This window comes from Mycetomoellerius zeteki, unplaced genomic scaffold (genome assembly GCF_001594055.1).
Source record: "Mycetomoellerius zeteki isolate Tzet28-1 unplaced genomic scaffold, Tzet1.0 scaffold124, whole genome shotgun sequence".
In the NCBI taxonomy this organism is placed as follows: Eukaryota; Metazoa; Arthropoda; class Insecta; order Hymenoptera; family Formicidae; genus Mycetomoellerius; species Mycetomoellerius zeteki.
In genome coordinates this window covers 293,525-308,968 of record NW_017256169.1, presented here as the reverse complement: position 1 = coordinate 308,968, position 15,444 = coordinate 293,525, and the positions used below count along the sequence as shown (strand labels likewise).

At 33.7% G+C, this 15,444-nt stretch overlaps 2 protein-coding genes across 3 annotated transcripts; both read right to left on the bottom strand.

Moving 5' to 3' along the window:
* Nucleotides 1–782: 782 nt before the first annotated feature.
* Skp2 (S-phase kinase-associated protein 2) lies at nucleotides 783–4,115 on the bottom strand. 2 transcript variants are annotated; one of them, XM_018461621.1, is made up of 6 exons: nucleotides 3,961–4,115; nucleotides 2,566–2,886; nucleotides 2,196–2,484; nucleotides 1,680–2,116; nucleotides 1,468–1,595; nucleotides 783–1,399 (listed from the first exon to the last, which is right to left on the bottom strand). In XM_018461621.1, exons 1-6 carry the CDS (start codon nucleotides 4,053–4,055, stop codon nucleotides 1,053–1,055), a joined length of 1,617 nt encoding a protein of 538 aa, XP_018317123.1. In that variant the 5' UTR covers nucleotides 4,056–4,115; the 3' UTR covers nucleotides 783–1,052. The 2 variants fall into 2 exon arrangements, with proteins under 2 accessions (XP_018317123.1, XP_018317124.1); XM_018461622.1 differs by lacking the exon at nucleotides 3,961–4,115 and adding an exon at nucleotides 2,972–3,090.
* A 1,239-nt stretch (nucleotides 4,116–5,354) lies between these two features.
* On the bottom strand, nucleotides 5,355–7,639 carry LOC108731338 (uncharacterized). The gene is made up of 3 exons (XM_018461624.1): nucleotides 7,428–7,639; nucleotides 5,572–5,716; nucleotides 5,355–5,490 (listed from the first exon to the last, which is right to left on the bottom strand). The coding sequence occupies exons 1-3, from the start codon at nucleotides 7,561–7,563 to the stop codon at nucleotides 5,355–5,357; spliced, it is 417 nt and encodes a 138-aa protein (XP_018317126.1). The 5' UTR covers nucleotides 7,564–7,639.
* Between the last annotated feature and the right edge of the window lie 7,805 nt (nucleotides 7,640–15,444).

Below are 15,444 nucleotides of genomic sequence, written 5' to 3'. Positions count from 1 at the left end.
TTTATTCGAATAAAATTACTGCTTAATATAAGAACACTAAACAATTATATATAAATTTAAATTAAAAATATTTTAACTGCCAAATATCAACATGACAATATGACAATGACAAATATGTATTCAACATAAAGAAATATTAATTTTCAATTCAAGAAATTTTATTGTGTGCACAACAAATTAATCAATTTATATAATTATTTACTAATAAGCAGTTATTTTTTATCACAAACACAAAGTAGATTTGAGTTTTTGCGTTTTATGACTTCTTTTTGTTGTAAATAATATACGAATATGTTTATACCTGGCCATCATTACATTATTTTTTGAGATCTTTACTAGTAAAAATTAGTATATGTATAGCAAAATAAGTCCTTGACAAAATTTAATATATATATCATGATCAGAAAATTGTAATAGTAAAACGGTCTCACACAGCCGAAATAACTTGATATGTTAAATATCAGCAAATGCTCCGTATAGGAATAGTACATATACAAGTGTTGCAGACTTACTATAATACCCATTAATGGCAGATTCCTGATCATTTTTAACAATCATTTTTAAGTAAAGTGTTTAAAATTGAGCGATCAAATTTTCCTAATTTTGTGCGCTCAAATATGACATCACATAACAGTGAAGACATATACAGAATTATATCAATGATGCTTGAAAACATCTTCACTATTGTGCGCGTATAAACACTTTTTATTTAAAATATATTACAGTATTGACATACATTTTAGTATTGAAATTTTCGTGACAAAATAACCTCGGGGAAACTGCTATTAACGAAAAGTCTAGGATATTCTACATATAAAGAATTCTATATCTGAGCAACAATTCAATATTAAACTTCTGAAGAATATATACTATTACCTTAAACATCTACGTTTCATTTCTTCAAATTAAATTTAATTTTTTATCGATATAATATTCAGTCTGAGTAGAAAGATACATTATATATATAGATCAGAGTTACCCTTTGGTCAAATCCATCCCTCGATCTATTGATGAAATCTCTTGTAAATTGATGAATTGCCTACATATTAAATTCAATCTCTAACTCTAAGACCCCAAATACTGGTTCTTCGAATACCGACTGTTGGCCTCGCTACCGAGCTATAAAGGTACTTGTTAATTTCGGGTTCACGGCAAGCAGCTTGTAATGATTTAAGCACTGATTCTGTCATTAGACCGAAAACATCTAAATATAATAAACATGGCATAGTAGCTAATCTTATATACGCCGATTGCGGGATGCTGTAACAACGGCTCAGTGACAAGTGTTCGAGCTTCGAAAAGTTTAATAAATTATGGACGGCATGCATTGTAAGCATAGCACAATCACTCAGGTCTAATTCTATAATATCCGGACACCTTTTTAACAAGTCTTTTACATCTGAAATTTAGAAAGAAGTACACGTTAAAATCAATAAATAATAAAAATCTCAATTACTATATACTTACTCTCATCAGTCATTGTTTTTCTACAACCCGCTAAGTTCAAGCGTGTAATGGATGTTGACAATGTTCTGCAAAGTAACGTTATGCATTCGTTATCCAAAGAACACCATGCTATGTTGAGGGCAGTTAAGCTGAAACAATCCGATCATATTAAAGTTGGGAACTACATAAACATTTATTACATTTATTATAGAAATAGATAAATAATTTTTTACCATTTAAGTTCCATTAAATCCATAATACATCCGATGTTTATATTCTCGCACATTGTTAAATTCAAAACTTCTAATTCAGTGTTTTGACTAATCGCTCTACAGCAATCTCTATTTACTATACATTTTTCCAGCGACAATTTTTTCAGATATTTACATTTGGATAATAAGACAGCCAAACCCACTGGTGATATGACCGCCATAGACAAATCCAAATATTGTAATTTACTGATATAAGAATCGCTAAGAACTTCGCTGCCTTCACAAAAAACAGGATCTGCGATTTCCGCCTGTGCCAATCTTAAAATTTGTACCCCTCGTGGCAATATATGCCCTAATGTGCCTTCATTTAAAACTTTACTACCCATATCTAATCTAGTCCATAATGCTTCATCTTGAGCTATTTGGCACCAACGTTTGCATACTAGCATAGAGCGTACCTGCACACGAAATAATTTATACAATTGAGACATGTACATAATTTATTAAATTACATTTAATACTGTGTTACTTTCTTACCAAACATTTCTTAGGTAACCATTTCAATATCATCAAAATTATTTCATCTGATAACTTGTTAAACTTATCCTCGCCATAAACGGAAGGTCTTTTTTTTCTCCTAAACAAGCAAAATTGATCTAAACAAGATTGCTCATTTTTTTCGGCAGAAGTGTTCATCTTTTCCTTGGTAAAACTCTCTTTTAAATCTCCAAAGTAATCAGCTTCCATTCTTGAAGAATAGCCAGATTCATTCTCTGTACTACCAAACCCAGTTAAATCATCCGTATCACATGAATCTTGTTGAACCCTATAAGAATGATTATATATGTTTATATATATATATATATGACATAATTTAAAACCTCCAGCAACTCTTGTTGTCACAAACCTGTCTGAAATCGCAATTTCCAAACTAGAACTTGTATAAACTTCTTCTTGATATCCAAAGATAACAGAATCATCTATTACTGATCTATTATTACTAGCTAAATTCTCCGTTAAGATCGTACACTCTTCAGATTGTAGTCTTTTTGTATTTTCACAATTTGTTATTCCATCTTCCAACATGCTAACGCCCATATCTTCTAGGATTTCAGGTTCAATGAGACTGGCATCTCCAGAATACGGCCATTTTGTATTATTTTGAGAGTGACTGTTGAGAGTATCGTTTAAATTGTTATTACAGCCATTGTCCAAACGTAATCGTTTACTGTGAACACATATATAGACAATTCTTTTATTACAAAAATACAAACATACCAATTCAATTGTAAAGGAACAAATTATATATAAACCTGTTCCACCAGGGTGATGATGAAGAAGATGGATCTTTATTCATTATATGTGAACAGATATAGAAGTTCTTATTCTCCAAATTCAAATGATATCAAGTTCTTACAATGAACTGTTATAAAACCAGGCAAATACTGTAGGGAAGGATTAGTATTTAAATTACACATACACAAGGTATATTAGATATTAATCATAAAGAACACAATGCAAAATACTATTAATGTTACATATAAATTACAAAAAGAATAAATTTGTCTTCTTACGTATAATAAAACTAAAGACATTTGTACATAACAGCAAAGAGAAAATTAATAGACTCATTTAAATGTAATCATGCACATAAAAAAGCAAAAAGAATATTAATTGAACCAATCCTTGCCAAAGGTCTACCAAAAAAAATATACATTTTGTTTTGCTGTTATTTACTTGTTAAGAACACATATTTACTCTATAAATCTCACAAGCGGTACAAATGCGGAGCCCAATCTTACATCCGACAAAATCACGAAGATAATTTGTTAAGATCACAACCGAAGTTCCCCGAATCCGAAACTCTCCCAAAATACCACGAACACTGAAATTTGTTCGACAAAATACGAAAAGGACCTTGCGACCGACAGCCAAAAACGTGGCGATTTCTCGACAGCAAAATCTCAACTATGGATCGCAATACATTCGAGCGTTCGCTGTGAGGCACAACAAAGCCAGGACAGTCGGTCGTAGAGTACTTTGGGCGCTATTCAACACTATTCAGAGCATTCCTCGCGGCCAGGAAAAAGACAACAAAACGTCCCAAGCGTATCTCTTGGTAACCTTACTTATACTTACGAAAGGGCGAGCGAATGAGCGCGCGCGGGTGTACAGTGTACACCTGCTCCCTTCCCCCTCCCAAGAAAGCACAGGCAACAGGTAAAAAAGTTGGAGTAGGTATGAGGCAGATCTAGCAGATAACGAGATAACCAAAAGCGACGTAACAAGGATAAAGTCTAACCTTTCGGGCAAGGAGGATTCCTGAGATCTCGACGGACGGGACTGCTCCGACTTTTCGTGTAGTCTTGAATGTTCGATCACAATGCCGGAACTCATCCTCGGCGAAAACCGTCGCGAGCCAGCCTGGGTATCCTTTCGAATCTCCGCAAGATACCAAAATCCACCCACTGAGACGCGCTCCACACTGGCGAAACAAATCGTTCGGCAGCGATCCGGTCATCCGTCCCGCGCGCGCGTGATTATCCCGCCGAGCCGGCTCGACGAGACGACGCAGATTGGCCAGCCGTCAAAAGGCGGGAACGCGGCGAGATATCGAAACGGCAGGATATCGAAACGCGCATGCGCAACGCGCGACGGCAGCGCCATCCACCGTGTACCTCGATTTCGCGCCTTTTTTACGTCCGACTTCGCTACGCGCGTATCATCGCGTTGTTTCGCGCAACATTATCGGCGTCTTGTTTTTCGTGCATGCGTGCCGAATTTGGTTTCGATCTACGTACCTAGCTGAAAAGGTAAAGACATGAAATAGTATGAACTGCGCCATTCGTATCTAAATATCAAATGTGGTCAACAAAGATGAGAGAGAGGGATCGCGAAAACGGCCAATCCTTCTTTTTCTAACATATTGGTTGAATAGAAAGAGATTGAAACTGACTGTCATATCTCTCATTTTTGTCGACCAATTTTACACAAATGGCGCAGTCTGTGCTACATCACAAGAGCCATGTTCAAATCAATTTCCACTCGAATATCACTCATCCTTGTTATTTGCCGAATATTAAACAAAGATAATATGATAACCCGGGTGATAGCTTATAGGGGTAAATTTTACCCCCTTGATCTGTTTTAATCAGCTCTCGGTGTCAAAAAACGCCGATATATATCTTTTATCTTTTTCTAAAACTTGAAAGAAGATATAATAAAGAATAAATTAAATCGAGATTAACGTTAATTTAACATTGCTAGAAATGGATGCTGAGCATCTAAACCAATTGAGACTTTAATCCCGATTTACAATAGATAGACCTTTAAACTTTTTAACATGAATTTGCTTTAAGCTCTATTTTAAAATGTGTGAATTTGTTTGATATAAACAGCAAACAAATTTGGCCATTAAATTTTGCAAGCCCTTTGCATTTATATATAGTAAAATATTATTTTTCTTCGTGAGTTTATATCACTTATAATAAAAGTTTATGTCACTTCTTTTGATTATCGAACGAAGGTTTAAAAATGAATAAATAATCCTATTACGATAATCGGAATATACATTTGAATTTATTATAGAATTATAATTAAATTACTATTATTACATAAATTATTATTAAATATTATACTATACTTCAATAGCGAGTAATAAAGTATGAAGCAGCCGAAACGATATTGATTTCCAGTTTATTGTTTGAGGCCTTTCAACCTTCGATCCTCGGCGTATATTTTCATCTGCAAGCTCACCAGGTCGGACGTTCTCTTGTGAAAGTCAAACCGCGCGTCCTTCGGATGTATTCCCTTGTCGTGCCACCAACCGTAACTGAAAATTGTCATAATTAGCTGTTGGAGCGGTAGATATCCGAGAAAATCGACGTGCGGATCGTTAAGATGCAGGAATTACGTGTGGCTGGTCAATAACGGCAATTGATATAGGTTCCTCGGCTTCCTATCTTGTTCCGTGGCGAGTCTCTCGAGCGTGTCGCTTACGTCCGCATTTCGCGGGTCTTCGAGTTCCCTCGAGTAGAATTTCGGCGTGACAAAGTCCGCTGCAATTGATTTGCAACTTTGCGTGCGCATTTATTTTAGATCGTATTACACTTGGCTCGCAGCTTCGCGTTGCGAAAATCGAGATCGTAACATTCGCGATCACGCCAACGCCGCGTCTTTCTTTTCATTCGCGTTTAATAAACTCGGATAGAAATTGAGCGAGTTCACCATTAAAAATTCGATGCATCGCAAGTTATTCCTTAACTGATATAGTCCTCTTTTATTACATGTAAGGTATTGTGGGGTCATCCGCGACCAATTTATTTTGCGCTGAAATATTGTAAATACACTAATTGTGAGAGAAAAGTGTTTGGTATTTGTGACAATTCCACGAAAAATAGTTATAGTTAGAAGCTTCATTTTTGTAATTCAATGTTTTAATGTTAGTAATAATATACAGGATGTCCCATCTTAAAGGATCCATTCAAATATCTCAGAAACACTGCGTTAAATCGAAAAATGTTTCAGACAAAAGTTTCGTGACTTCGAGGGGGACATAAGATGGTACCATTGGTTTGTCAAGATCAGGGCAAGGTCACTTTGAATTTTTTAAATGGAATTTTAAGCCGTATAACTCGAAAAGTACTTAATGAAAATGAACTTAATTATAGTGTTTTGAAAAGCTCTCGAGGTAAGCTACAAAAATATGTAATGAAAAATGGGTGGTTCCATTTAAAAAATTCAAAGTGACCTTGCCCTGACCTTGACAACGCTACCCAAGGTCAAAACAATGGTACCATCTTATGTCCCCCTCGAAGTCACGAAACTTTTGTCTGAAACATTTTTCGATTTAACGCAGTATTTCTGAGATATTTGAATGGATCCTTTAAAATAGGACACCCCGTATAATTATATTTAGTTTTATAAAAAAAATTATACATAATTGGCACCGAAAATGATTAAAAATTATATTTAAATTATAAATATAGTAATAATGATCATTTTTCTTATCAGTGTATAAATTTTGGATGTTTCTTGTTATAATTTTATTGTATTTAGGTATTGCATTTAAAAAAGTTAAAAACAACAATATTTTGCCTAAGGAAATAAATGTTTTTTAAAAATTATTTTTAAAAAAAACTAAAAAAATTTTTACTGTTGAATAGTTAATGTCTTCAATTTCGAGGATTTTACTCAGCTAATAGCTAAACAAAATCAGTAACAAGCTGAATTCATTATAATTCCAAGATATCAGTTAAGGATTAATTTCACGGCAAGACTTTATGGCAGTCTCGTTAATTTTTAATCGGTAGTTCAAATTTAGAATTAACAAAACTATACAGAGATTATGAATGTATTCCCGTTTCTGATACACCTATTATTGTTCGAAATCTGTATGAGGTGTCTCAAATCCATCGGATATTCCTCTCGCCGTTGTCCTTATCAGAGTAAAATTTAAGAAAATTCTCTGCCATTGACGAGATATGTAGGTCTATTAACTCGGAAATAATCATCTTGAGTTATTTTTACATTCCAGCAATGAGAAAATAAAGTAATTTTTCACAGTAATTTTTTTTACTTATCGAGAACCTAAACTATTTCTTTTTATTTAATTTTTTTTACTTTTTTTAAAAATATTGAATAAATCTATACACATAATGATTTCAAATACTGATAAATTGCAGAACAATCCGTAATATACAACATGTAATTAATAATGGACTTTTAATTGAATATAAAAGTACCTATTTTTTGAAACAATTTATATACCGTTTGTTTTTGATATGCAAGCGTCGGATTTCCCGATTTGCTGGTTTCGCGAGAAACACAACTTAAACGGCGGTCTCTCTGACTTCTTCGACGTTACCGGTCTCGAGTCGTACGAATCCGTTTGCTGCTCGGACATATTTTCCACGCAACACAATTTTTTCCCGACCGTCGCGTTCGCCCCGTTGTCGTCGAGAATACTCAACTGAGTCTCGTCTCCGCCTTACATTGAGTGCCGCGTGCGTGTCTCCACGACGTGCATGAACCACCGTATTTAATCGATATTGCTTGCGAAATACGCTGTCAGAAATAAGCAAATAGGGGTGACATTCTCCTCCCGAAAATGTCACGTTTGCAAGGACAACAATTTAAACGTAATTTCATCATATTGCTATTTTAGACGGCCGAGAAATACCCTCCCTTTCTCCTCAAGAAGAAATTTAATAGCGAATTCGGTTGGGCAGACTAATACATTCGGTACTAATGCATATTAAAGCTGTTGTGCACTGATTTAATCTAAGTATTAAAGTCAAATGTATATTTTCACAATTATTTGAAAATTTTAAATTCTCATTAGCAATGTAAGATAAGAATAAAAGTGCTCCGATAAAAAAAATTTTATATTATATTTTTAAGAATTTTGTCATATTTCAAATTTATGAAGATTTCGAAAAAAGACCTTAAACTTTTCAGAAGCTTTCTTCAGAATTTATAGAATAAGAAATCTTAGAAATCTTAGAATATTTCAGGATTCATATACACATATATGAAGAACTTTAGAAAAGATGTAGATTTTCTCAGCATTTCTGAAAATTGTTCCAATAAAATTGTTCGTATAAAAAAATCTAAAAAGATTTTTAAAAAGTTATAAAAATATACAGAAAGTTTGAAAAATTCTGAAATTTACATAAAAATTCTGAAAAATTATACGATGAATTTAAAAAAATATTTCATTATAACGTTAACAAAAAATTGAAATTTCTATGGGAATCATTGGAGCGGAAAATAAAAGAAGTGTTTTACGAAATAAATTTTCTATGTTTCGTTGTTCCAATCTTCCTTATAGAAATTTCGTTTACGCTTCTGTTATTTTCCCTCTACGATCGACTTATACGATCCGATTTTTATTTTTGTTAGAAATTGGAAGAGAATGGGTTTTGTAGAATAACGAGATCGAGATAATTTTTCCATGTTTGCCTCTCTCTTTATTTTCGACTTTTTCTCTCCGTTAATAATTCATATATTCCAATAAAGTATATGTACGGTTAATAGTAATTATAATCTGGCGCAACGATATTACAAATCTCTGTCGACTCTGAAAATCTCTCTTCATTTTCCTCTTATCGACTTTGGCGCTTCTCTATCTCCTTATCGCCATTAATATCCTGCATGCTATCTCTTCACGCTGGCCTGCCAATTAAATAATTACATACCAACGAATGAAACTCCCAAGAGAAGAAGCGGCCGTTTTCGGAAAGCGAAAATATCCCTCGCTCTTTTCTCTTTCCCGACGAAGAATTTCTTGCTCTCACTCACACATACACACGCAACTCTTCTCTTTTTTTTCTCCTTCAGTCTATCTTGTATTTGTCACGTTCGTTACCTCGTGTAATACAAAAAGCACCCCCCTCAGAATCCTCAGTTATACTCGCATTAATTATAGGACGTTTACAGCCGTTACATTCTTACCGCGCGATCTATATACGTGATAATCATGTCTAAACAGACTCACTTCGCAGCTTCGTAATGCTTCGTAAAATTCTTAGAAATCAGCCGTTGATATAACGTTGACGCTGTCTCGATTTGTCCTCGTTATCGTCTCACGATTACTTTTCAGATGTCTGCACCTCTATCCTCAAAGAATCGAAACCGATCGTCGCCTTGTCATCATTTTATAGCGACAATATATTAACACTTTGATTGCCAAGCTGATTTCAGCATTGAATTTAATAAATCTTATAGTGTATCATTTTAACATTGAATTGTTTTCTTCATTTTTAATTAATTATAATTTATATTGTTTCTTTAATATTTTAAATATATTCACCTGTAAATATATAGATCATCATATCGATACAGTGGTTCATATTTTTTGCGAATGAGTATATTTAATAAAATCATTCTTAACTTTTAAAGGATGATAAGGATCTATTTTTAAAATGTTGGTTTTTTCTTGCATAAGATTTGATATAATTCATTGTTTCATTATTCCTCGCCTCAAAACATGATATTGTTTCAGCGTCATTATAGTGACTTTTTTCCCATCTTGTAAAAGTTAATCGAATAAAAAAAATCACGATTAAGATAAATAAAATAATCATCTTATTCATCTGATCAAGAGTAATTTTAAGTTAAATTAAATACTATATATTTTCTTGGCTCCAAGAATAAATCATAAACCAATCAATATTGTCAATAAGAGTTACAACAGTTATTAATATCAAATATTAATAAATTACGTAATGTTCGCAAAGATGGATGATACAAACAATTTAAACATGCAAACGTTTCGTCTAATTCGAGTCTTCTTCAATGCGATAAGAAACAAAAAGTAGAAAGTTCCGATCTCTAGAGCTCCTGCAACGCAGTTAATTGAATAAAATTTCTGGTAGTCAAATTATGTAAAATCCAAAGACATTGCGTTAAGAATAGTCCGGAATTAACAAAATTAAACTACAAATAATTAATCTGATGTAATAATCATATCATCGTAAGAATACGTTTGCATGTTTGAATTGTATCCATTTTTACGAGCACTATTTTAATAATTTATTAACAATCTATTAATATTTTAACATCAATAATGCTGTGGCAATAATTTCTTACTGGCAATTTTTATTGGTTTGTGATTTTATTAAGTATTTAAGACATTAAAGAGACAATGCAAATTATTATTAATTAAATGTTAAGAATATTTGTGAGTGACGATCATCTATAAATGAGTGACGGGACTCTTGCGAATTTTATGTGTCATCCGGATATGGATGATATGGCAATCAAAGTTATGCCAATGTTGACATGATGTTGTATTCCTTGTCTTAGCTATTATGAGCTATTATTACTACGGACATACCGACATAGCGTACCGTCCGCGCCGTTGCGTAATCGAAAAATACATAGAGGTTCGAGGATCACCGTGACGTACTCTCTCTCCCCCTCCCCCTCTCTCTCTCTCTCTCTCCCCCTCTGCTATAGAATAGTTTCAAGATTTAACAACGGATTCTCGTTAGTCCCGAAACCGCGTAACTGCAATTAAACATCGGAAAAGGTCAACAAGGTAGATTCTTATGTGATTCCGGACTTGATTGATATACACGCACGCAAACATACAGGACGAATTTTCTTAAAACTCTATCATGAAAAGAACGTCCTCGAGTCCTTATAGAAAAATACTTGGGACCTTCTCAAAGATACCGAATTTTTAGCCTCTCGATTGTTTTGCTACGCAGAAAGCATGCTGCGATCGGCAGTGCGTTCGTCGGAATCGGAAAGCGAATTCACCCTCGCCGATTTTCGCAATTCTTTTTTGTTCGTAATTTATTATCCATTTATATCCAATTCGCGCTTAGTATCCTGACATAATATTTTTCTATATAGGATATGACCGATTCGAAAGTATCCTTTAGCTTTCAATGCAGCTTTTCGTTGTCGAATGAGGCTAGTAAAACACGATCGCGACTCTCCGTTCGAAGGCGGGGCGGGAAATAAATCGATATCGTTTTCTTTTGTAGAGGAAACGATTCGACACTTCAATAACTACAATCTCGATCAGACGTACTGTCGAATCTTCGTATTCTTAGTAAATCCCGCAACTTTCTTATTTTTAATTTCCCTTCTAGTTATGTTCTAATAATTTTAAACGCTAAACAAAACGATACATTAGCGATTAATTCGGAATGAGAAGGTGAATGAAAGACGAGATAAATCTCGTGGAGCAAAATCGAATAGTATATAAGAGAAAAAATTAAGTTTGTAGAAATTCGCGATTGTTTAACACTTTAATCCTTAGAAGGTCGCAAGAGTTTTTTTTAATCACAAAATTACACATATATTTATATAGTAAGTATCCATAAAAGATCGACTCAGCGAATTAAAATTTCCATTACTGTAATAAATAAACAAATGAGCCAAGCAAGATTTTAATGCTCATAGATAATTATATATTTTCTCATATAAAATAAATATTAATTAAATATTGAACAAGTTCCTAATTCTTATATATTTAAAATATAATAGGATGCAAAATATAACATTGATTTCGTGATGTCAGAACGTCTCGTAGCCTTCTAAACTCTAAAAGTAAAAAATAACAGATTAGAATATGGAGGTCCAACTATATTTCTGTCGATTGCCTTCGTCGACTGCGTAGAATGCTTCATAAAAAGTGTAAAAAGCATCGGCGATCGCTCAGGGTAGAACTACTCTGGTGAAAATTGTTCTTAAAATTCTTCATATAAAATTTTTCAGAATTTTTAAATAAATTTTAGAATTTCTGTATAATTGTATAACTTTTTAGAAAATTTATTAGATTTTTTTATATGAAAATGGAATACTTCTCACAAGAAATTGTCTACATCTAGTAGAATTCTTCATATATGTATGTGAATTCTGAAATATTCTAGGACTTCTAAGATTTCGCATTCTATAATTTAAAAAAAAATTTATAAAATCTGAAAGTTTAAGATATTTTTTCAGAAACCTTTATAAATCGAAACTATGACAAATTCTTAAAAATATGAGATATTACGAGAATTTTTTTCACCAGAATAAACTTGAAGAGAAAGAGCGTAACCATTTGGAAGATATGTCCATTTTTGACAACACGACGAACCGTCAAGGTTTCTTACACTCGTTAGGAAGCTACATCCCGCCTGTACTTTTTTTTAACACGAAGGTTAAAGGGCTGCAATTTGTACTCGTTTATACGCTTGTGGCCGACTTGAACGTCGATGCGCAAGGACGGCGTGCACGTATGAAATTAAATAACGATCCCTTGATGGTCTCCTGGTTCCCCGGAACCGCGGCCATGTCGAAAAACATCCCGTGTCGGAAATCCCGCCGAGAAACGCTTTAAGACCAACGCAAGCGTAACAACCCTCTGACGTCTCCCGCATTCTTTCGACGAACGCCTAGATTTTTTTTTAATTAAGTATACAAGTCAGCTACTCTCTAATTAATTCGTTCGACATGGACACGATTTTACACAAATCTTCAACATTTTGACTAAGGGCTTCTCCTCTAATTGTAAGTTAATTTGATACGTCTTTACGAATAAGATCACGAGACGTTAACGTTCTCGGAATATTAAAATCTTTTATGTTCCAATAGAGTGATATATCAATATATGTATATCTTGTCCTCGGCTAACTGTTGCCTTTCACAGCTTTTGCGTGTTATTTATCAATATCAATGAAATCGGGCTTCCGAAAGTTAATATCAACATTTCAATCGCATGCTCGCTTACTCATCATTCAATAATCGTAATTTCTCTGCAATTAAAATAAAATGAATCTTACCGATTCTAATCGATTTAACGATTGCAAAACAATGGCGCGGATATGCCAGGCAAATCGAGAGAAAATAAATGTGATGCCGAGATATATACGTGAATATATTTATATGTGTGTGTACATGTGTGTCTCTTTAGAGAAATTTAATACTGTAAGTATTGAATTGGTTAGTGATTAATTATTTAATTGAGTATCAAAAACATTAACAACAGTACGTTTAATATTCAAAATAAGTAATTAATCACTACACTGAAAAAATATACTGAACTTTAATAAACATCTGTTTTAATAGTACTAAATTACTTACTAAATCTAAACGTATATTCATTTAGTACAAAAATCATTATAATTTGATTTAACTATAATTTTTATTGAGTAAATATTCATTTAATGTGTTTAGTATTATTGAAAAAAGATATAATATATAACCGAATAAGGATCTGAGAAATAACTCAGAAACTCAAGATAAGTGCGCCACCACAGGATGTTAATGTGTAAAATATATTAATAAAAAAAATTACAAATATATTAAACATTTCAATCCTGTTTTTCTTTATCCTTACAATAAAGAAAATTAATAGACATTTTATTAATTGTAAAATCATATATAACATTGAGATGAATATCGACTTGAGATGTAGATCATAAAACTAAAAAATAAACTACGAACGTCTTCAGTATTTGACAGAATACTTGATGTGTCCAAATAAAAATTGTTAATAGAGAATCAAGATGAACATCCAGATAAAGATAAATTTAGTGTAATATGACGAATCCAGTATAACAAAAATGACAAGTGTAATGTGCGAGATGTTGTGAGTTTATGAAAAAATACATTAAAGCCTGCAGCACACGATGCTTGTTTTTTTTGCTGGATTGCTAGCTGGATTAAATTCTTGCCACCGTATTGGCTGTGATGCTGGCATTGTCAACACCGCAGCCAATACGGTGGCAAGATTGTAATCCATCTAGCAATCCAGTAAGAAAACAAGCATCGTGTGCCACCGGCTTAAAATTTAATCAATGTTTTTTCACATTGTAACTTATTCAATACTTACAGTATTAAATTTATGTAAGGGTTGTGTGTGCGTGTGTGTATGTGTGTATAAAGGAAAGAATGTAATAAAATGTCTTAATATTTCACTTAAAAAATATACATTTTAATGATCAATCGTGTGAGGAATTAATGACAAATCAGATTTTCATCAAATCACGCCATTGCAGGTCTGCAATCAGATTCGTGGACCGAATGAATGTTCGAGTCGTTATTAGAATTGTCGCACGTGGATCGAATTAAAATCGCATCACGAGCGTTTCTTTCGCTCCCTCGGACGATCGTACGCGTTGATCGAATCGCAAAGTGATTAACATGTCTTGTTTACAGGTATAAGGTATTTTTGTACGTTCATAATCCAGTCTCAACATTTACATGTTTCTCGCGCTAGGCTACTAACGCGCGCCACTTAAAATACGGATAAAAGTACGTACGAGAAATTAGCGCCTCACGTGCTCACGACGTATCTTTGTTTTTATAGAATATTTTTTTTTGTTTTTATAGAATCTGATAACATCGCCCATTTGCATACTTAAACGTCGAGAAGCTGTCGGCAATATGTTCCAAACCAAAATTAAACGATTCGTATGATTAAATCTTGCAATAAATCGGAAAGATATCTCGCGGGGTTTAATATTGAATATTTTTCCTTTAAAGAAAAAAGCATAATTATTTTTGTATAATAAAGTTTTCAAAACTGTACGTGAGCACGTTGTTAAATGGACTTTAGCCCTTGTTCTCGAACGTTTTCTCTCTCTCTCTCTCTCACATTCTTTCTCTCTTACTCTTTCACAAAACTGAAGAGCGACTTCGGTTTACAAAATCACTAATACTAAGCAGTAAGATATCGCACCAAACGCAAGGAATAAAAGAAAGGCCATCGTATCCCCCGACGTTTCTCCCGGATATTTTAAATCAGAATCTGGAGAGAAATGGTCCCGGGAATACGATACGACCGCTCCCTTCTTTCTTCGCAATCAAGCTCCGTCTCCTCAACCGTGTCAAAAAAATATATCGTATATGTTCTACATATAAGTGGGTATGAAAAATAAAAAATATTTTTTGGCCATTTTTCTCGTTTTATAACAATTTTTTTTGGACGCATGGAAGTAAGGATAGATGACGCAGGAAAAAGGAGAAGGAAGAGGGAGAGGGAGAAAGGATTTGCAGGATCCGGTGGGAGGTTGATTCGGAGAGGAATGTTTCAATTTCGAGGGGGAGAGGAAAGGGACGGATGAGAAAGGAATGGTATCAGGTAAGAAGGCCGTGAAAATATGAGGGAGGTACGTTGCGTTTTGTAGGGGAAGGGAGGGAAGATTGGTAGAGTGAAAACCGGGGAGCACTACCTATCGATCTAGTTCTTTTAGGATATAGGCACTATAGCTACGAGATAAATCTTATTTACATTCTCCAGTTTTCTCTTAACTGTCTCACTTCGATCGATATATCTACTACG